The sequence below is a fragment of the Capsicum annuum genome, chromosome 5, assembly GCF_002878395.1.
Source record: "Capsicum annuum cultivar UCD-10X-F1 chromosome 5, UCD10Xv1.1, whole genome shotgun sequence".
NCBI classification, from domain to species: domain Eukaryota; kingdom Viridiplantae; phylum Streptophyta; class Magnoliopsida; order Solanales; family Solanaceae; genus Capsicum; species Capsicum annuum.
The window spans coordinates 191,400,299-191,417,411 of record NC_061115.1 but is presented as its reverse complement, the minus strand read 5'-3'; the positions used below and the strand labels follow the sequence as shown (position 1 = coordinate 191,417,411).

General features: G+C 40.6%; 1 protein-coding gene across 1 annotated transcript in view; it reads left to right on the top strand.

Moving 5' to 3' along the window:
- The window catches only part of LOC107871069 (structural maintenance of chromosomes protein 6B), a gene marked incomplete in the record, with an annotated part of 59,070 nt that extends 42,263 nt beyond the window's left edge, over positions 1-16,807 (top strand). The window contains 6 exon segments of the mRNA XM_047413312.1: positions 12,517-12,596; positions 12,693-12,771; positions 12,905-12,962; positions 15,355-15,452; positions 16,164-16,258; positions 16,486-16,807. Coding sequence (XP_047269268.1) covers positions 12,517-12,596; positions 12,693-12,771; positions 12,905-12,962; positions 15,355-15,452; positions 16,164-16,258; positions 16,486-16,543 — 468 coding nt within the window.
- Positions 16,808-17,113: the final 306 nt, after the last annotated feature.

Below are 17,113 nucleotides of genomic sequence, written 5' to 3'. Positions count from 1 at the left end.
AAAAAAATCATTTGCCACGTGTATTTTTTTTATTGGTCAATTTTGCCACGTCAGGCGAGTATGTTACACACTCTATACCTTTTGTTGATTGTGCAAAAAAGGCTCAATTGGAACAAAATTCGGGGGTTTAGGGGTCTGATAGGTACAAGCCTTATTTTAGGAGCCTAAGTGAATTTTCAGGACAAGTTTGCGGTTCTATCGATGGGTTTGACCTTTATTTTTCAAATCAAATTCAACCAATTTATATTATAATTCAAATACTTTTTTTCATTATCTTATTTTTAAAATTAAAAAAATACTTTTATGTAAAAAAAATTGAAGTATTAGGTTTAAATAGGGTTTAATTCAATCGAAATAATTTAATTTCGTTAAGGGGAGGGGTATTTTTGAGCCAAATATTTAATAGAGGGGTATTTTTGACCCATTTCAGATTGTTCAGGGGTATTTTTGATCCTTTTTTGAATTTTGTTGGAGGGAGGGGTATTTTTGAGCCAAATATTTAACAGAGGGGTATTTTTGAGCCAAAAATCTAACGAGGGGCATTTTTGAGCTATTTCAGATAGTTCAGGGGTATTTTTGAGCCTTTTCCTTTTTTTAATTGACACATCAGAATTAAATTTTAAAAAATAAATTAAATTAAATATACCACTTTTGCAAAAATCTCAAAAAAAGTTTAACAACCACCTTTTCCACATTTGCTTACAAATTGAGCGTAAAATTCATTCCAAATTGCTTAAACATTTTCCCATTTCACTTGAATTTTCATTTACAAGTTCACAAACACAAATCCGATGAACCCCAAACCAAATTTTGAATTAATTTCACAAATTTTCATGACCCATTTGTTGTTTTTTGAGCTTTCTCAAACTTGTTAATGGGGTTTTTAGATCTTTCAATACCCATTATCACTCCTCATACATAAACTCATAGCTCTGGAATACATAACGTTCACAACGTTCACTTACCCTAACGTCCCTAACCCAACGTTCACTGACCCTTGACCAGCCGGCGCCGGTGACGGCGTAGGAGTGCCGGAAACTGGTAAGGTTACGTCCTCGTCCCCATTCTCTCGCCCTAGTCCTCGCTATCCTTTCCCCTCTCCCCTTTCCTTTCTCTCGCCGTCTTCTGAACCAACCAACCACTGCTTTCGCCGGCAAGTTAAGGTCACAGTCGGCTCGACTCCGGCGACATAGGCAGCTTGCAGTTCCGGTCACAGGCCACAGATTCCGGCGGGTCCATTTGAAGGATCTGCTGGTTCCGACCAGACCTGATTCCGTCAGTTCTAGATCTGAGTCCGACGGGACTTCGGCGAATCTCCGGCGATAATATCCAGGCGACCAGTTTCTGCAATCAGCTTGAAGGGATACAACATTCCAACATAACATGCAAGAAACAAGAAATTGGTCTACACGCATATCCCGGTGATTTCTAACCTTTGCTATTTCCTCCTTCACATTATTTATCGTATTATCTCCTGTATCTTGACTTACGTGTCTGCTGTAGTATATTCGTGACTTGCGCCGCTCGTTATTATTTGTTTTGCTGTCCTTGGTGCCTGGCCATTAGTGTGCTCTATTTTTCTTACTGTTAGTTTTGTCCTTACCTTGGTTTTGTTTTTTCTCCCTATTTGAGTTTAGTTTTGTTTCTTGATTATTTCTTCTAATTTGTGTGAGCCTTGTATTTCCTGCTGCTGCTTTGTTACTACGTTGTTTATATTTTCTTATATTTTCTTGTAGTAGTGGCTGTGGGCGTTGATGGTTGGATAGGGTCATGTTCGAGGGGGTGGGGGCGGGGGAAGAGGGAAAGGCGGGGGTGGGAGGGAGGCCAAGGTTTGGCGTCAGGGGCGGTAGAGGAAGACGTGATGATAGAGTTGATAGGCTGAGGGTTGGGTCTTGGAATATAGGGACTCTTCAGGGTAAGTTCATAGAGCTTGTGAAGATTCTTAGAAAGAGGAGGATTAATATTGCGTGTGTTCAAGAGACTAAGTGGGTAGGGTTTAAGGCTAGGGATGTGGATGGTTACAAGATTTGGTATTCTGGGAGCGAGAGGCGTAGGAATGGAGTTGGCATCTTAGTAGATGAAGAGCTTAGAGGTCAGGTAGTGGAGGTTAAGAGGATCAGCGATAGGTTGATGACTATTAAGTTGGTCATTAGGGGGATTTACCCTGAATGTGTTTAGTGTTTATGCGCCGCAGGTGGGCTTGGATGGGAAGGAGAAGATGCGGTTTTGGGAGGCTTTGGATGAGGTGGTGAGAGGCGTGCCTAGCTCGGAGAAGATTGTTGTAGCAGGAGATTTCAATGGGCATATCGGGGCATTACCGGGAGGCTTTGGTGATGTGCATGGTGGTTTTGGTTTTGGGAAAGAAATGAAGAGGTGGCTACTCTATTTGGTGGTGGTGAACTCGGGCTTCCCGAAGAAGGACGATCACCTGATCACCTTCTGAAGCGCGATAGCCAAGACTCAGATTGACTTTTTGTTGCTTAGGAAAGGGGATGGGGTGTTGTGTAAGGACTGTAAGGTTATCTCGAGTGAGAATCTTACGACCCAGCATAGGCTCTTGGTTATGGATTTGGGTATAAAGAAGAATAGGAAGAGAAGGGGTGAGGAGTGTAGACGTAGAATTAAGTGGGGCGGCTTGACGCTAGTGGATGCGTGGGAGATAAGGGAGAAGTTGGCGGGAATGGGGGTGTGGGAATGTAGGGGGGACGTGGATAGTATGTGGGATAGGGTGGCTAGGTGCATCAGGGAGAATGCTAGTGAGGTGTTGGGTGTTTCTAGGGGCCGGGCCGGGCATCATCAGGGGGATTGGTGGTGGAATGAAGAGGTTAAGAAGAAAGTGGAGACCAAGAAAGGGCGTATGCTAAGTTGGTTGAGAGTAAGGACGAAGAAGAGAAATGGGTAAATAGGAAAGAGTACAAGTTAGCTATGAAGGAGGCTAAGTTAGCAGTTACGGCGGCTAAGACGGCAGCATTTGAGAGCTTGTATGCGGGGTTACAGGAGAAAGGAGGGGAAAAAAGGTTGTTTAGACTCGCTAAGGCTAGGGAGAGGAAGGGTCGTGATCTCGATCAGGTGAAGTGCATTAAGGGGGAGGATGGTACTGTGTTTGTGGAGGACGACCACATTAAGAATAGATGACAGTCGTATTTTCATAGGCTCTTGAATGGCGAAGGGGATAAAGCTATTGTGTTAGGGGAGCTGGAGCACTTAGAGGAGTGTCAGGATTTTAGTTATTGTAGACGTTTTAAGGTAGAAGAGGTTAGAGAGGCTGTTCGCAGGATGCGATGGGGTAGGGCGACGTAGCCTGATAAGATACCTGTGGATTTTTGGAAGTTTTCTGGCGAGGCTGGTTTAAGGTGGTTGACTGGATTGTTTAACGGAATTTTCAAGACAACGAAAATGCCCGAGGATTGGAGGTATGATCCCTCTTTATAAGAACAAGGGTGACATTCAGAGTTGCAATAACTATAGGGGTATTAAGTTATTGAGTCACTCTATGAAGATTTGGGAGAGAGTGGTCGAGGTGAGACTGAGACGGATAGTGTCTATTTCAGAGAACCAGTTTGGATTTATGCTCGGTCGCTCGACGACGGAGGCAATTCACCTGTGCGGAGGCTGGTGGAATAGTATATGGAAAGGAAGAAGGACCTGCATATGGTGTTTATCGACTTGGAGAAGGCATACGACAAAGTCCCCATGGAGGTGCTTTGGAGATGCTTGGAGGTGAGTGGAGTCCCGGTGGCATATATCAGAGAAATTAAGGACATGTATGATGGAGCTAAAACCCAGGTGAGGAAGGTGGGAGGAGACTCAGAATATTTCACTGTCTTGACAGGATTGCATCAGGGATCTACTTTAGTCCCTTTTTGTTTGCTTTGGTGATGAATGTGTTGACGTGGCGTATTCAAGGAGAGGTGCCTTGGTGTATACTTTTTGCAGATGACGTAGTTTTGATTGATGAGATGCGGGGGTGTGTGAATGATAAATTAGAGGTGTGGAGACAAACTCTTGAGTCTAAAGGGTTCAGGTTGAGTAGGAGCAAGACAAAATATTTGGAATGCAAGTTTAATGACGTGAGACTGGAGAATGAGGTGGTAGTGAAGTTGGAATCACAGGTGGTATGTAAGAGGGATAGTTTCAAGTATCTCGGGTCCGTGATTCAGGGTAACGGTGAGATTGACGAGGATGTCTCGCACCGTTTTGGGGCGGGATGGATGAAGTGGAAGCTCGCTTCGGGGGTATTGTGTGTTAAGAAGGTGCTGTCTAAGCTTAAAGACAAATTCTACAGGGTGGCAGTCCGTTCGGCCATGTTGTATGGAGCGGAGTGTTGGCCAGTTAAGAACTCCCACATTTAAAAAATGAAGGTGGCGGAATTGCGGATGTTGCGTTGGATGTGTGGGCTGACTTGGGGGGATAAAGTTCGGAATGAGACTATCAGGGAGAAGGTTGGTGTGACTCCAGTGGAGAATAAGATGCGGGAAGTCCGATTGAGATGGTTCAGACATGTGATGAGGAGGGGCATGGATGCCTCGATTCGTAGGTGTGAGAGGCTAGCTTTGGATGGTTTTAGGTGGGGTAGGGGTAGGCCGAAGAAGTACTGGGGAGAGGTGATTAGGCGGAACATGGAGCAGTTACAGCTCATTGAGGACATGGCCCTAGATAGGAAGATCTGGAGGACGCGAATTAGGGCAGAAGGCTAGGGTTAGTTTGGGTCGCTAGTGTAGGGCATTACTTGGTGGGGGTATTATTCTTGTTATGATACCTTATTTCATGCTTTATTACGAATTTGTTTACTTTTCTCTGTTTACTATTACTTGTGGGTGTTGTATTTATGTTATGCCATCTTGTTCCATGCTTTACTATGAATTTGTTTATTATTCTGTGTCTCGAGCCGAGGGTCTATCGGAAACAGTCTTTCTACTTTTTTAGAGGTAGAGGTATGGACTGCGTACATCTTACCCTCCCCAGACCTCACTATGTGGGAATAAACTGGGTTTATTGTTTGTTTTTGCTTATACTTAAACTCATACCTACATCTTCTCTTTGAACTTCTGACATTAGAGGCAAAAAATTGACTTTTGATTTTTTGTTTGAATTTGCAATCATATAATTTATGAAGATGAAAGAACACCACTTTTTCGTTAATGGTGATAAATATTGTGCTTTTCTTTATGAAGATGGAAGGTGTGGGTAGGTGGGGCAACGACACTGGGGTAGAGGGGGAACGATGAGGAGCGGGCTGGGGGGTTGTTACCGTCGAGGGTGGGTTCATTGTGTAAATGACAAAGATGTTGAAGAAGAGGGAGGGGCTTTTTCAACTTTAGTCTTTTATTTGATTTGTTTCTTCATAAATTAATAGTTTTGAATCAAATGTATCACATTCACGTGCTATAAAATAAGTGATATCACACACTACATCTGAGTCAGCAAAGATATGCAACGTAAGGTTGGTCAATGGTCAAAGGGGCTTAAAATATTATGTTTTATTGAGTTTAAGGGTTCAGTTGACAATGGATTGAGTAGGAGGGTCCACACTATAAATTCAGACAAGTATCTATTAGATCATTTCTCCCTCTTGATATTCTAAGAGACTTCCTCAGTGGGAAACCAACTTGAGTTTCTTTTTAAAAAGAATGTAAAAAGTTGATGCCAAAATTTCGCTGGATAGTGCACAATTAAAAGAAAAGGTTGATGTTGGAATTGTTCCTACTAGATATTGTTGGTAACTGCTCAATGGAAGAAAGTGATTCTAGTACTGCACAACAACATCAACATACTTAGTGTATTCTCACATAGTGGGGTCTGGGGAGGGCAAAGTGTATGCAGTCCATACCACTACATCCGAAGAAGTAGAAGCTATTTCCGATAAACCCTCGGCTCAGGACAACAAAAAGACAGTAAAAAAGCCGTAATAAAATATGAAACAAGATGAAATTACAGAAATAAGACACCCACACAGTGGTTTTATACACTATCTAATCGAAAACACATACCTCACCCAAACCCCTCTTAACTTGAAACTCCAGCCTACGAGCAAAGTCCTACGACTACTAGCATGACTACACCAAAGCACTCCTATCTATTGGCTATGACACACCCACATGCTCTAGCCCTTTAACCTAATTTACGTCCTCCATACCTTCCTATCTAGGCCGCGTCCTCAGTAAGCTGTAACTTAAGTTGCTTGGACTCTTCAAAAATGTCTACGGGTATGTGTCGGATCCTCCAAAAATAGTGTATTTCTGAAGGATCCGATACGGGTGCGGCAACATTTTTGGAGAGTTTGAGCAACTTTGTCTGTAACTGCCCTATGTCATGTCTAATCATCTCCCTCAAGTATTTCTTCAGCCTACCTCTATCCTGCCAGAACCATCCATAGGCAACCTCTCCCACCTATGAACTCGTGCACTGTCATATTCACATGCTCAAACCATCTCAACCTCACTTCCTGCATCTTGTCCTTCACCGATTCTAGTACTGCACACGAAAATAAATATATTTTTGAGCACCAAAAAGAGATAAGATGAGGCAAGTCTCCTGGACTATGTCGGGGTAACTTGAATTGATAACAAAAGTTCAAGGTTTAGAAGAGGGTGCTAGTCTTATAAAAAAACAGTGACGTCGGTCGTCAAAAAATAATGGTACAGGAATTGTCACCAGAAAGATGAATTGTGATAGGATAAACCTAGAAAGAGCGACTCCTGAAAGGTTGCTAAAGAGGAGCCATCCAGAAAGTAAGAGTCACGCCTGTACAATCATCCTGTGTAGTGGCATGGATTGTCGGAGAGAGGAGTGGTGCTGTACACTTTGGCCAGGATGGCAACACTCTTTAGCCGAAATTGCCTGCCAGTACCAAAAGCTCTTTGAGTCTCACCAATATCGTAGAGGCTCTTTTACCATATCAAATTAGAAGAAATTTCTCATTGATTTTATTAAATAAAATGTACAAGAGGTATGCCTTATATAATTGTCGTAGACTACGTACAATTTGGTAGGCAATCAATTTCTATGCTAATAAAAAATATTTATAATTAACTGAAATATCCTAAAGTATTCTATAGAGTATGCTACCTCCAATATCAAATTAGAAGAAATTTCTCATTGATTTGATTAAATAAAATGTACAAGAGTTATGCCTTATATAATTGTCGTAGACAACAACAACAACAACAACAACAACATACCCAGTGTATTCCCACCTAGTGGGGTCTGGGGAGGGTAGAGTGTACACAGACCATATCACTACCTTACGAGAAGTAGAGAGGCTGTTTCCGATAGACCCCCGGCTTAGGACCGATATCCATATACTCACCCAAATATAAGTGTATATAACTAGTATGGTACACAAGACAAACTAACAGAGTACCAACCACAAAAGATAAGTACATATATAAACTAGTACGATAAGAAAAATAAACTAACACCGCTAGCCACGAACAAAAAACTCCAGCCCCCGAAGAGCGCACCCCTACTATTATCGATGCCCTCCCACCCTTAACCCTCTACCCTAATCCGCTTCCTCCACACCTTCCTATCAAGGGTCATGTCCTTCATTAGTTGTAACTGCTCCATATCATGCCTAATCACCTCCCTACAATATTTCTTTGGTCTACCTCTACCCCGCCTAAAACCATCCATAGCCGGTGTCTCACGCCTCCGCACAAGAGCATCTAAGCCCCTTCTCATCACGTGCCTGAACCAATGTAACCTTCTCGCATCTTGACCTCCACCGAGGCAACTCTCACCTTCTCTCAAATAATCTCATTCCTTACCCTATCTTTCTTGGTATGCCCACATATCCATTGCAACATTCTCATCTCCGCCACCTTCAACTTTTGGATGTGGGAGTTCTTAATTGGCCAACACTCCTCTCCATACACCATAGTCGGCCGGACTACCATTCTATAGAACTTACCTTTAAGCTTCAGAGGCACCTTCTTATCACATAGAACTCCCGAAGCGAGCCTCCATTTCAACCATCCTGCCCCAATACGATACGTGACGTCCTCGTCAATCTCACCATTGTCCTGAATCATAGACCCCAGGTACTTGAAACTCTCCTTCTTCTGAATGGCCTGAGACTCCAGCTTCACAACCACTCCAGTCTCCTGCGACACATCATTGAACTTACACTCCAAGTACTCCGTCTTGGTTCTACTTAACCGAAATCTTTTAGACTCAAGCGTCTGCCTCCTCATTTACAACTTATCATTAACTCCACCCGAGTCTCATCAATCAGAACCACATCATCTGCAAATAACATACACCAAGGCACCTCCCCTTGAACGTCAAAACATCCATCACCAAGGCAAATAAAAACGGGCTAAGAGTCGATCCCTGATGCAACCCTATCACGTCTGGAAAGTGCTCTGAATCTCCACTTACCGTCCTCACCCGGGTCTTGGCCCCATCATACATATCCTGAATCGCCCTAGTGTATGCCACGGGCACCCCTCTAGCCTCCAAGCACCTCCACAGAATCTCCCTGGAAACTCTGTCATATGCCTTCTCAAGATCAATAAACATATGTACAAGTCCTTCTTCCTCTCCCGAAACTGCTCCACTAATCTCCTTACAAGGTGAATGGCCTCAGTGGTCGAGCACCTCTGCCACCCTTTCCCAAACGTTCATAGTATGACTCAACAACTTAATACCTCTATAGTTATTGCAACTCTGGATGTCTCCCTTGTTCTTATACACTGGAATCATCGTACTCCATCTCCATGCTTCAGGCATCTTTGCTGTACTAAAAATACTGTTAAACAACCTTGTCAACCACTCCAAACCTGCCCCGCTAGTGCTTTTCTAAAAATTCACTGAAATCTCGTCTGGCCCCGTCGCCCTACCCCGCCTCATCCTGCGAATAGCTCCCTTGACCTCCTCAACCTTGATACACCTACAATACCCATAATCTCGACACTCCTCAGAATTCTCCAAGTCCCCTAACACGAAACCTTTGTCCCCCTCGTCGTTCAAAAGTTTATGGAAGTAGGACTGCCACCTCTCCCTAATGAGAGCATCCTCCACCAACACTGTACCATCCTCTCCTTTGATGCACTTCACCTGGTCAAGGTCACGAGCCCTCCGCTCTCTGGCCTTAGCCAGCCTATACGACTTCTTATCTCCGCCTTTCTCCTCTAAAGCCGCATACGGGTGCTCAAAAGCTGCAGTCTTAGCCGTTGTAACCGCTAACTTAGCCTCTCGCTTAGCTACCTTATACTCCTCCTTATTCGTCTGTCTTTCCTCCTCATCCTTGCTCGCAACCTACTTAGCATAAGCCACCTTCTTATATTCCACCTTTTGCTTAACCTCTTCATTCCACCACCAGTCTCCCCGATGTTTGCCAGATTAACCTCTCGAGACACCCAACACCTCTCTAGCGGTCTCCCTAATACAACTAGCAGTCATCTCCCACATACTATCCGCACCTCCTCTACTCTCCCAAGCCCCCCTACTCTTCAACTTCTCCTCTATTTCCAAAGCACTAGCCAAAGTCAAGCTACCCCACTTAATCCTGGGCCGAGCTTCCACGCTTCTCTTCTTTTTGCCCTTATTGATAACCTAATCCATCACCAACAACCTATGTTGAGTCGAAAGATTCTCACTAGGTATGACTTTACAGTTTTTACAAAGCGCTTTATCCCCTTTCCTAAGAAACAAAAAGTCTATCCGAGTCTTGGTCACTGAACTACGAAACGTAATAAGGTGTTCCTCCTTCTTCGGAAAGCTTGAATTCGCTATCCACAACCCAAAAGCCCTAGAAAAATTCAAAAGAGCAGCTCCACCGTCATTCCGCTCCCCAAAACCAAAACCACCATGCACATCCTCAAAACCTCTTGGCAAAGGCCCAATATGCCTATTGAAATCCCATCCCACGAGAAGCTTCTCAGTGCTTGGGATGCTCCTCACTACCTCATCTAAAACCTCCCAAAACTCCTTCTTCTCCTTCTAGTCCAAACCTACTTGCGGGGCATAGACACTAATTACGTTCACCGTAGACCCTCCAATGACCAACTTAATAGATATCAACCTATCACTAACTCTCTTTACCTCAACCACCTGCTCCCTAAGTTCTTCATCTACTAAGATACCTACCCCATTTCTATGTCTCACGCGACCCGAGTACCACAACTTATAACCATCCATATCTCTCGCCTTAGTGCCTACCCATTTAGTTTCATGGACACACTATACTGATCCTCCTCTTTCGAAGAATCTTCACCAGCTCTATAGACTTACCCTGCAAAGTTCCTATGTTCCAAGATCCAACTCGCAACCTAGAAGCTCCCTTATCCCACGTAACCTTACTACCCCTTGCCCCTAACCCCAAACTCATCCCCAACCCAGCCCCCCCACCTCCCAACCCCGATCTCGACCTATGACATGACCCTAGTCTACCATTGCCAATTCCAGCTGCTACATAAATAGGAGAAAAAGGATGGAAAGAATAAAAGACAGATAACAGAGGAGAATAAAGATAAGGCTAAAAGGACAAACTGGTTATAATGAAATCAATCAAGGAGTTAGAATCTGCTGCCCAACACCAACAACAACCAATATAGACTACCAAACTAAATATATATGCTAGTTCCTCAGGTAATAGTAATCAAAACTACTAAAACAACTAGAAGCAAAAAAACGCAAATAGGATTAACAGGTAAAACACTATTAAGAATTACCAAAATCACCAAGTCGTCACCCCCAATCCAGATAGGCAGCCAAGACACTCAGAAAAAGGAATCAAGACAAAAATATTATACCCAACTAGAAAAGATGGAGCGAGTGCGCCTGATCGATTGAGTCCGTTTACTTGATAGAGTCGCTGGATTCCGGCAATTTGCGGTCGAAATTGGTCGCTGAAATATTTTATAATTGAATGAAATATCCTACAGTATTCTATAGAGTATGCTACCTCCAAGAAGGGTTAAGGTCTGCGTACACTCTTATCCTACCTAGACCCCACTTTGTGGATTACAATGGGTATGTTGTTGTTATTGTTGTATTCTCTAGGGTATTCTGTAAGATAGCACCATTAGGAAAAATCTGGAAGATGATACCTCCCGCTATTTTTCAGAGTATCTTGAATGAAAGGAACAACAGATGCTTTGATGGATTGGAATATCTTGAATGTAAGGAACAACAGATGCTTTGATGGATTATCAATGTACTTGGCTATCTTTCAAAGCTAGATGTCTTATTTATCTATTTAGTTGGGCTTATTTGTCCCCTATAGTTCCCCTGGCAGTTCGTTGAATTTTGTTAGCTCCCTAGTTCTGATATGAACATTTTTTACTGGAGCTAGAAATCATCCTTTTTTGCTCTACCCCTGATTCTGGCCTGATACTTGGATAGAGCACGCGCCACTCAATAAAATGTTCAAAGTTTTAACACAAATTTGCTGAGAAATATGAGGGCATTAAAAGCCTTACACAGAATTGTCAATCTTATTGCTGAACATTAAGGACCACTGCTTACCATGTTCAAAATATATTCTACTATGGTAACATCAAAATGAAATGTTATGAAATGGCCGGTGAATGGTAGTTAAGCTAGGTCTTTCTACTAGGTCAGGAGGAACATGAATTAACTTTCCCATGGAAAGCCATTTGGCAGACGAAAGTCCCTCCTGGAAGTTTCCTTTCTTTTTTTAGTGGAATGAAATAACTCGAGCTGTGAATAATTTGAGCTATTGATGACTCAGAGGAAAGGCCAGTGAAATATATAATAACATGTGCAAAAAGAGGAAACACTGTAACAGTGAATTGCTTCTTCCTATATGATCACATTGAAAGATTTTTGTGGAACATTTTACTGGTTCTTTCTTCCTATGTGATCACATTGAAGGATTTTTGTGGAACATTTTACTGGTTCTTTTCATGATAAAATTGCCATGCCAAGTAGAACCTAGGGACGTGGGCATGGAGAGGTCACTCAGCTCACAGGAAATTCAAGCAGCTACAAGATGTTTTTGGTTTTTGTACCGGGCACCTTCCAGTTGCCTTCATTTTATTAACATCTTACTTCATAAAAAAAGATAATTTTTCGTGTTATATATAGATTACAAGCTTTTTTCTCCTAATACTTGGTATTTGGTTCAAGATTGGCTAGTGAAAATTGTACATCTGATTTCTCAGCTTCTGTACCTGTTCTGAGTTAATTGGAATGACTAGAACTAGTCATCTAAAAATCACGAATCTTGACCTCTAACTTTACTCAAGTTTCTGGCTCACAACGGAGTTAGTGTCTTAGTGAGGAAATGTTTCCTCAAGCTATGAATTATAATTGTTAGTTTAACTGTTGCAATCCAGCCAATATTCAAGACATTTGGAATCGTGCTATATTTAGTTAGTGTTTTGTTCCTAATACTTTTTGGATTTCTTATTTCTCCGTCCAAGGTTGGCACTCACTTCCATTTGAAATTCTTTTGCGCATTTGCATAGTGCTAATGTAGTCCATCTTATGTCTTTCCCTTTTGTTTTGTTAACCTTATCTAATATATCTTCCTAAACATATTGTCAGGCATGCCATAAGGCCCTCGATCTACGGTGGAGCAAATTCCAGAGAAATGCTACTCTTTTGAAGCGTCAATTAACATGGCAGTACGACCTCTATCATTTACCTATCCATATTATGTAGGTTCCTTAGTTGGTAGTTCCCTCATATCTCAATTTTCTTGATTGCCAATTTTGCATTAGATTTAATGGCCATTTGGGTAAGAAAGGAATCAGCGGGCACATCAAAGTTAATTATGAAGAGAAGACTCTTTCAATAGAGGTGATTTGCGCTAACATGACATGGTTCTGTTTGCCTAAGCTAGTAGTACATTATTTTTTATGTGGACTGGTTCCTTCAATTTTGTCTCTGTCCATCCATTTTTTTTTTTTTTTGTTTCTCCGAAATATTTCAGGTAAAAATGCCCCAAGATGCATCAAGCAGCAATGTTCATGACACGCGAGGACTTTCAGGTTTTCTCTCATTCTTTACAATACTTGTGAAAATGAATGCGTACAGTAGATGACGCCCTCCGCGGAAAAAAATCCTTTTCTTTCTCAAATTTATATAGATACTCACCACAATCAATCAACTAAGCCGTAATCCTAAGTAGTCACGTTGGCACTGTGATCACTTGTGGTAATGGTGTGGGAAAGAGAAGCATCGCTGAACAGCTTGAGAAAGATCAACTTTAGATCATTACACTGGGATGTCGGACTGGTTTATTGCTGCAAGTACCAGAAGGGCAAAAATCTTTTTCTATCTAGAAAGCGCTGAAGATGCAATATGAATAAATGTGCACGCATGGAGGATATAGTGAATCATTGCAATAGATTATTTGGTCATGTCCTACGTAAGCCTGATAAATGAGTTGTCCTAATTCACAACAGAAACTTAACTTTTGGCGAACGGTTCAGTCCCTTTCTGAGGGGGACAGTTCCTTGCATTTTAAAATCCGTATGGTTAGGGAACAGTTCAGTCTTGTTCTTAACTCTTTTTCTTTACAAGAAATAAATTATCTTGCAAATTACCATCATTTTTATTCAAGTAAATTATTCATTTATTCTTCCTGTTGTAGCATTTGTTTATTTCATTCCTCAATGTAACATCATATATTTTAGATTATAAGATTAAAAACTGAGCTATATCAGAAAAATATAAATGTAATACGTGCAAAATTGAAAATTCCATAAGATAGTAGATTCTATTTATAATTTAAATAATAAAATAATTAGGAAGCTTAGGACTAAAGATAGTGAAAGATTCAAACTAAAAGTGGATCAAAGATTGTGCTCACGTTTTTGTTTTCTATAATTCTTTTTAATTCAAGTATTTTTTGAGATTTTTCTCTAAAATCAATCAAATGTGGTTTAACTTTTGAACAAAACATCCTTTTTCTATTTCATCCATAACCCTAAAAGAATCAACTTCCAATATTAGGTATCCAATTTAATTTTATATTAATTTATATCCAGTTGTATCAGTTTTGTTTTACTTATTGTATACAGGCATTCTTTGCCCAAACTTTAGAACACCAACACCAACATATCAAGTGTATTCCCACAAAGTGGGGTCTGGGGAGGGTACACTGTCACAATTTTTCAGTTGAACATCTTAACTGAGGTTGCTACCTATTATCACCTAGTTTATACCCAAAATTTGCCTATTGAAAATGTCACACTGATGTGACATGATAAGTGATTCTCAAGTTGAGCATGCGAATTGAAATGTACTCTCTCCGTCCCACTTTACTTGTCCACTTTCCTATTGGCAAAGGGATTAAGAAACAGTAAATGATGAGTACTTTTTACCATATTACTCCTTGAATATAATAAATTTAATGTTTTGAAAATGCATTAGATAATAAATCGTATTTAATGCTAAGGGTAAAATGGGTAGCAATAGGTAAATTATCCATTGGTTTTATAAACTGGACAAGTATTGTTGGACATTCCAAAATAGAAAAGTGGACAAGTAAAAATGAGCAGAGGGAGTAATTTGTTTTATTTTCTTTTCCAAATACTTAATTCCTTCTTTCTTCTTCGTCCATATCCTTATGCCGTTGCCATCTCTCCAATATCATTTTGGACAATTTTGGACAGACTGTCGACCACTGAAAAACCATAGACGTCAGTTCTCCCTCCTAAATAAACCCAATCAACATGAAATATCAACTAACAAGTGACCCTCATATCCTTCCGTTTGCACTAAAAGATTTGGGGATACAGATCTAGGTATGGATACAGGCGTGGGATCTCAGCTAAAAATAATTCAAATATCTAAAATTAGAGTTATAAAACCTAATTATGAGATATTATGTTGAGGACTTTGAGAAAATATACAAGGTATTCCATTTTCTTCAATTTTTCTTTACAGTAATCATTAAATCTGTCCAGAATTTCTCCGTTAATATTGGTCAAAGTTCTCAAAATCAGTTGACCAGATCGGGTTGGAACCCACATGCACGTCATGTAGACACATGTGCGGCATCTAAGGTGAAGCTTCGGGGGGAGGGGGATGTGCTGGACTCGTTGTGTCCGATTTTGGTCAAATTCTCAGATTGTTTTGATGGAATTGAATTTTCGATTCCAATTTTTTTTCCTTTTCCCTTTTCTTTCTAGCTGAAGCTTGGGGAAGGGGGATGTGCTTTTGCAATTCCATTTCCCAAGGCTGTATAATGATGTTTGCATTTTTAGGGGCCATGAACAGTTATCTAATTTGTTTATTAATTGCATGCTTCATTTGTACCTCTTCGGCGATTATCTTTGACAATGAATTCTTTCCTGAGAATATGTATTGGTGGATGCCTTCTTTTAGCATCCTGTTATATTTAATCTGATGTGAAACTATTTCATGCAAAATCAGGGGGAGAACGCTCTTTTTCAACTTTGTGCTTTGCACTTGCTCTTCATGAGATGACTGAAGCACCATTTAGAGCAATGGATGAATTTGACGTATTTATGGTGAGTTTTACAACTTATCTTTTTTAGAATACTTTCTTAAAAAATGCTTGTCCTACTAATTGGGGGAGTTGTTATTTGATGTATCTCGACTACTTGTTTGTAATGATCAGATGGTAGAATAGCAAAACATTCATAACCTTCTGCTGAAAGCTAAGCCGTTGCTAGGATACAAATTAATGTTCTGGTTATTTCTTTCTTTTCTCGCGCCCCTTTTACCATGAAATTACCAACTACTTACAAAAGGTAATAAGAAGTCTCTTCTCTGTTAGATAAATGAATGAAACCACTAAGCTGTATGTTTACTTTTCACAATTTGTCCACTATAACTGGTATCACCAGGGATTAGATTTCGGATGAGATGAATATTTACATTACTCTTCATAATTTAGTGGTAGCTGAAATGGAGTAATGCAGATGCTGCAAAAGAAGAATTGTGACACTTAACGTGTTGTCTTACATCATATCCTCTTAGATTAATGGCACACTCGTGTGTCTGAGTGGACGGATCTTTTGATACAGGCATGGTGTGGTCAACTGTCGCAATGGGAGATTGTTTTACTCTGATCGTAATCACGAATAAGCATTTATGAAATTTACTTATCTTTTAGGAATCTATAAATCCTTATTTCTAGTGATTACACGTTTTGTTGGCTCTAAACATAATAGAGAAACTGTCTATTGGTTGCAATCTATAACTCTGTTTATCTACAGGATGCGGTTAGCAGAAAAATCAGCCTAGACGCTGTCGTGGATTTTGCATTGGCACAAGGATCACAGTGGATATTTATTACCCCTCATGACATCAGGTAATCTGGAAACACGAATAATAAGTTGTCTATCAATCTGAAAGCCTAATTTTTGTATTGCTACTTAAGTGAATAGACAGACGGATATTGCTCTTAAGACATTCTTTTGTTTACATCGCCTGTTATTTATTCTTTGGTGGCCGCTATTTATGTCAATTTCTTAGTTCTCCCTCTTTTCTTCGAATTTGGTTGCAATGTTGATCCATCAAGCATTTTTTTGTATTCAGTATGGTGAAGCAGGATGAAAGAGTAAAGAAGCAGCAAATGGCGGCTCCTCGTTCCTGATTGCTTTTGTATTTTCGTTTTGTGAGAGATGCTTCTTTTTGGGGTTTTCAGGTATGAAAGATGCCCTTGGCTTATATTTCCCAATTAAATTAGTCGTCCTGGATATATAACCCTACTGCCATTGGAAAGTCTAGTGAAATGTATAATTAGAAGGTGATTGTTTTTGTAATTTTAATGTGTTCCATGTCTAGTGTTTCCAATTTTCTTGTTGGTGCATCGGTGGGTTTTTAATGATCGCAGAACGCCGACATTTACGTTTTTGCATTTTGAACGACTGTTAATTTATGCATCCTGTCAGTCGTTGCACAAAGCCATTATTTTACAATCCACTAGCACTAAAAAGGCTACTTACGCAAGTGGTTAGTTATTTCAAGTATTTCAGCTCGAACAACTATATATGTATTTTTCCTTTTATTCGCTCATGATCGGCGTGGTCTAATATTCCATGGTTAGTTTACCACAATCAGGAGTAAACTATGGTTCAACATCTCAGAGGTACATAGCATTTATTTTATGTACATAAAAATAACAACATACCCAGTGTATTCCCACCTAGTGGGGTCTTTTATG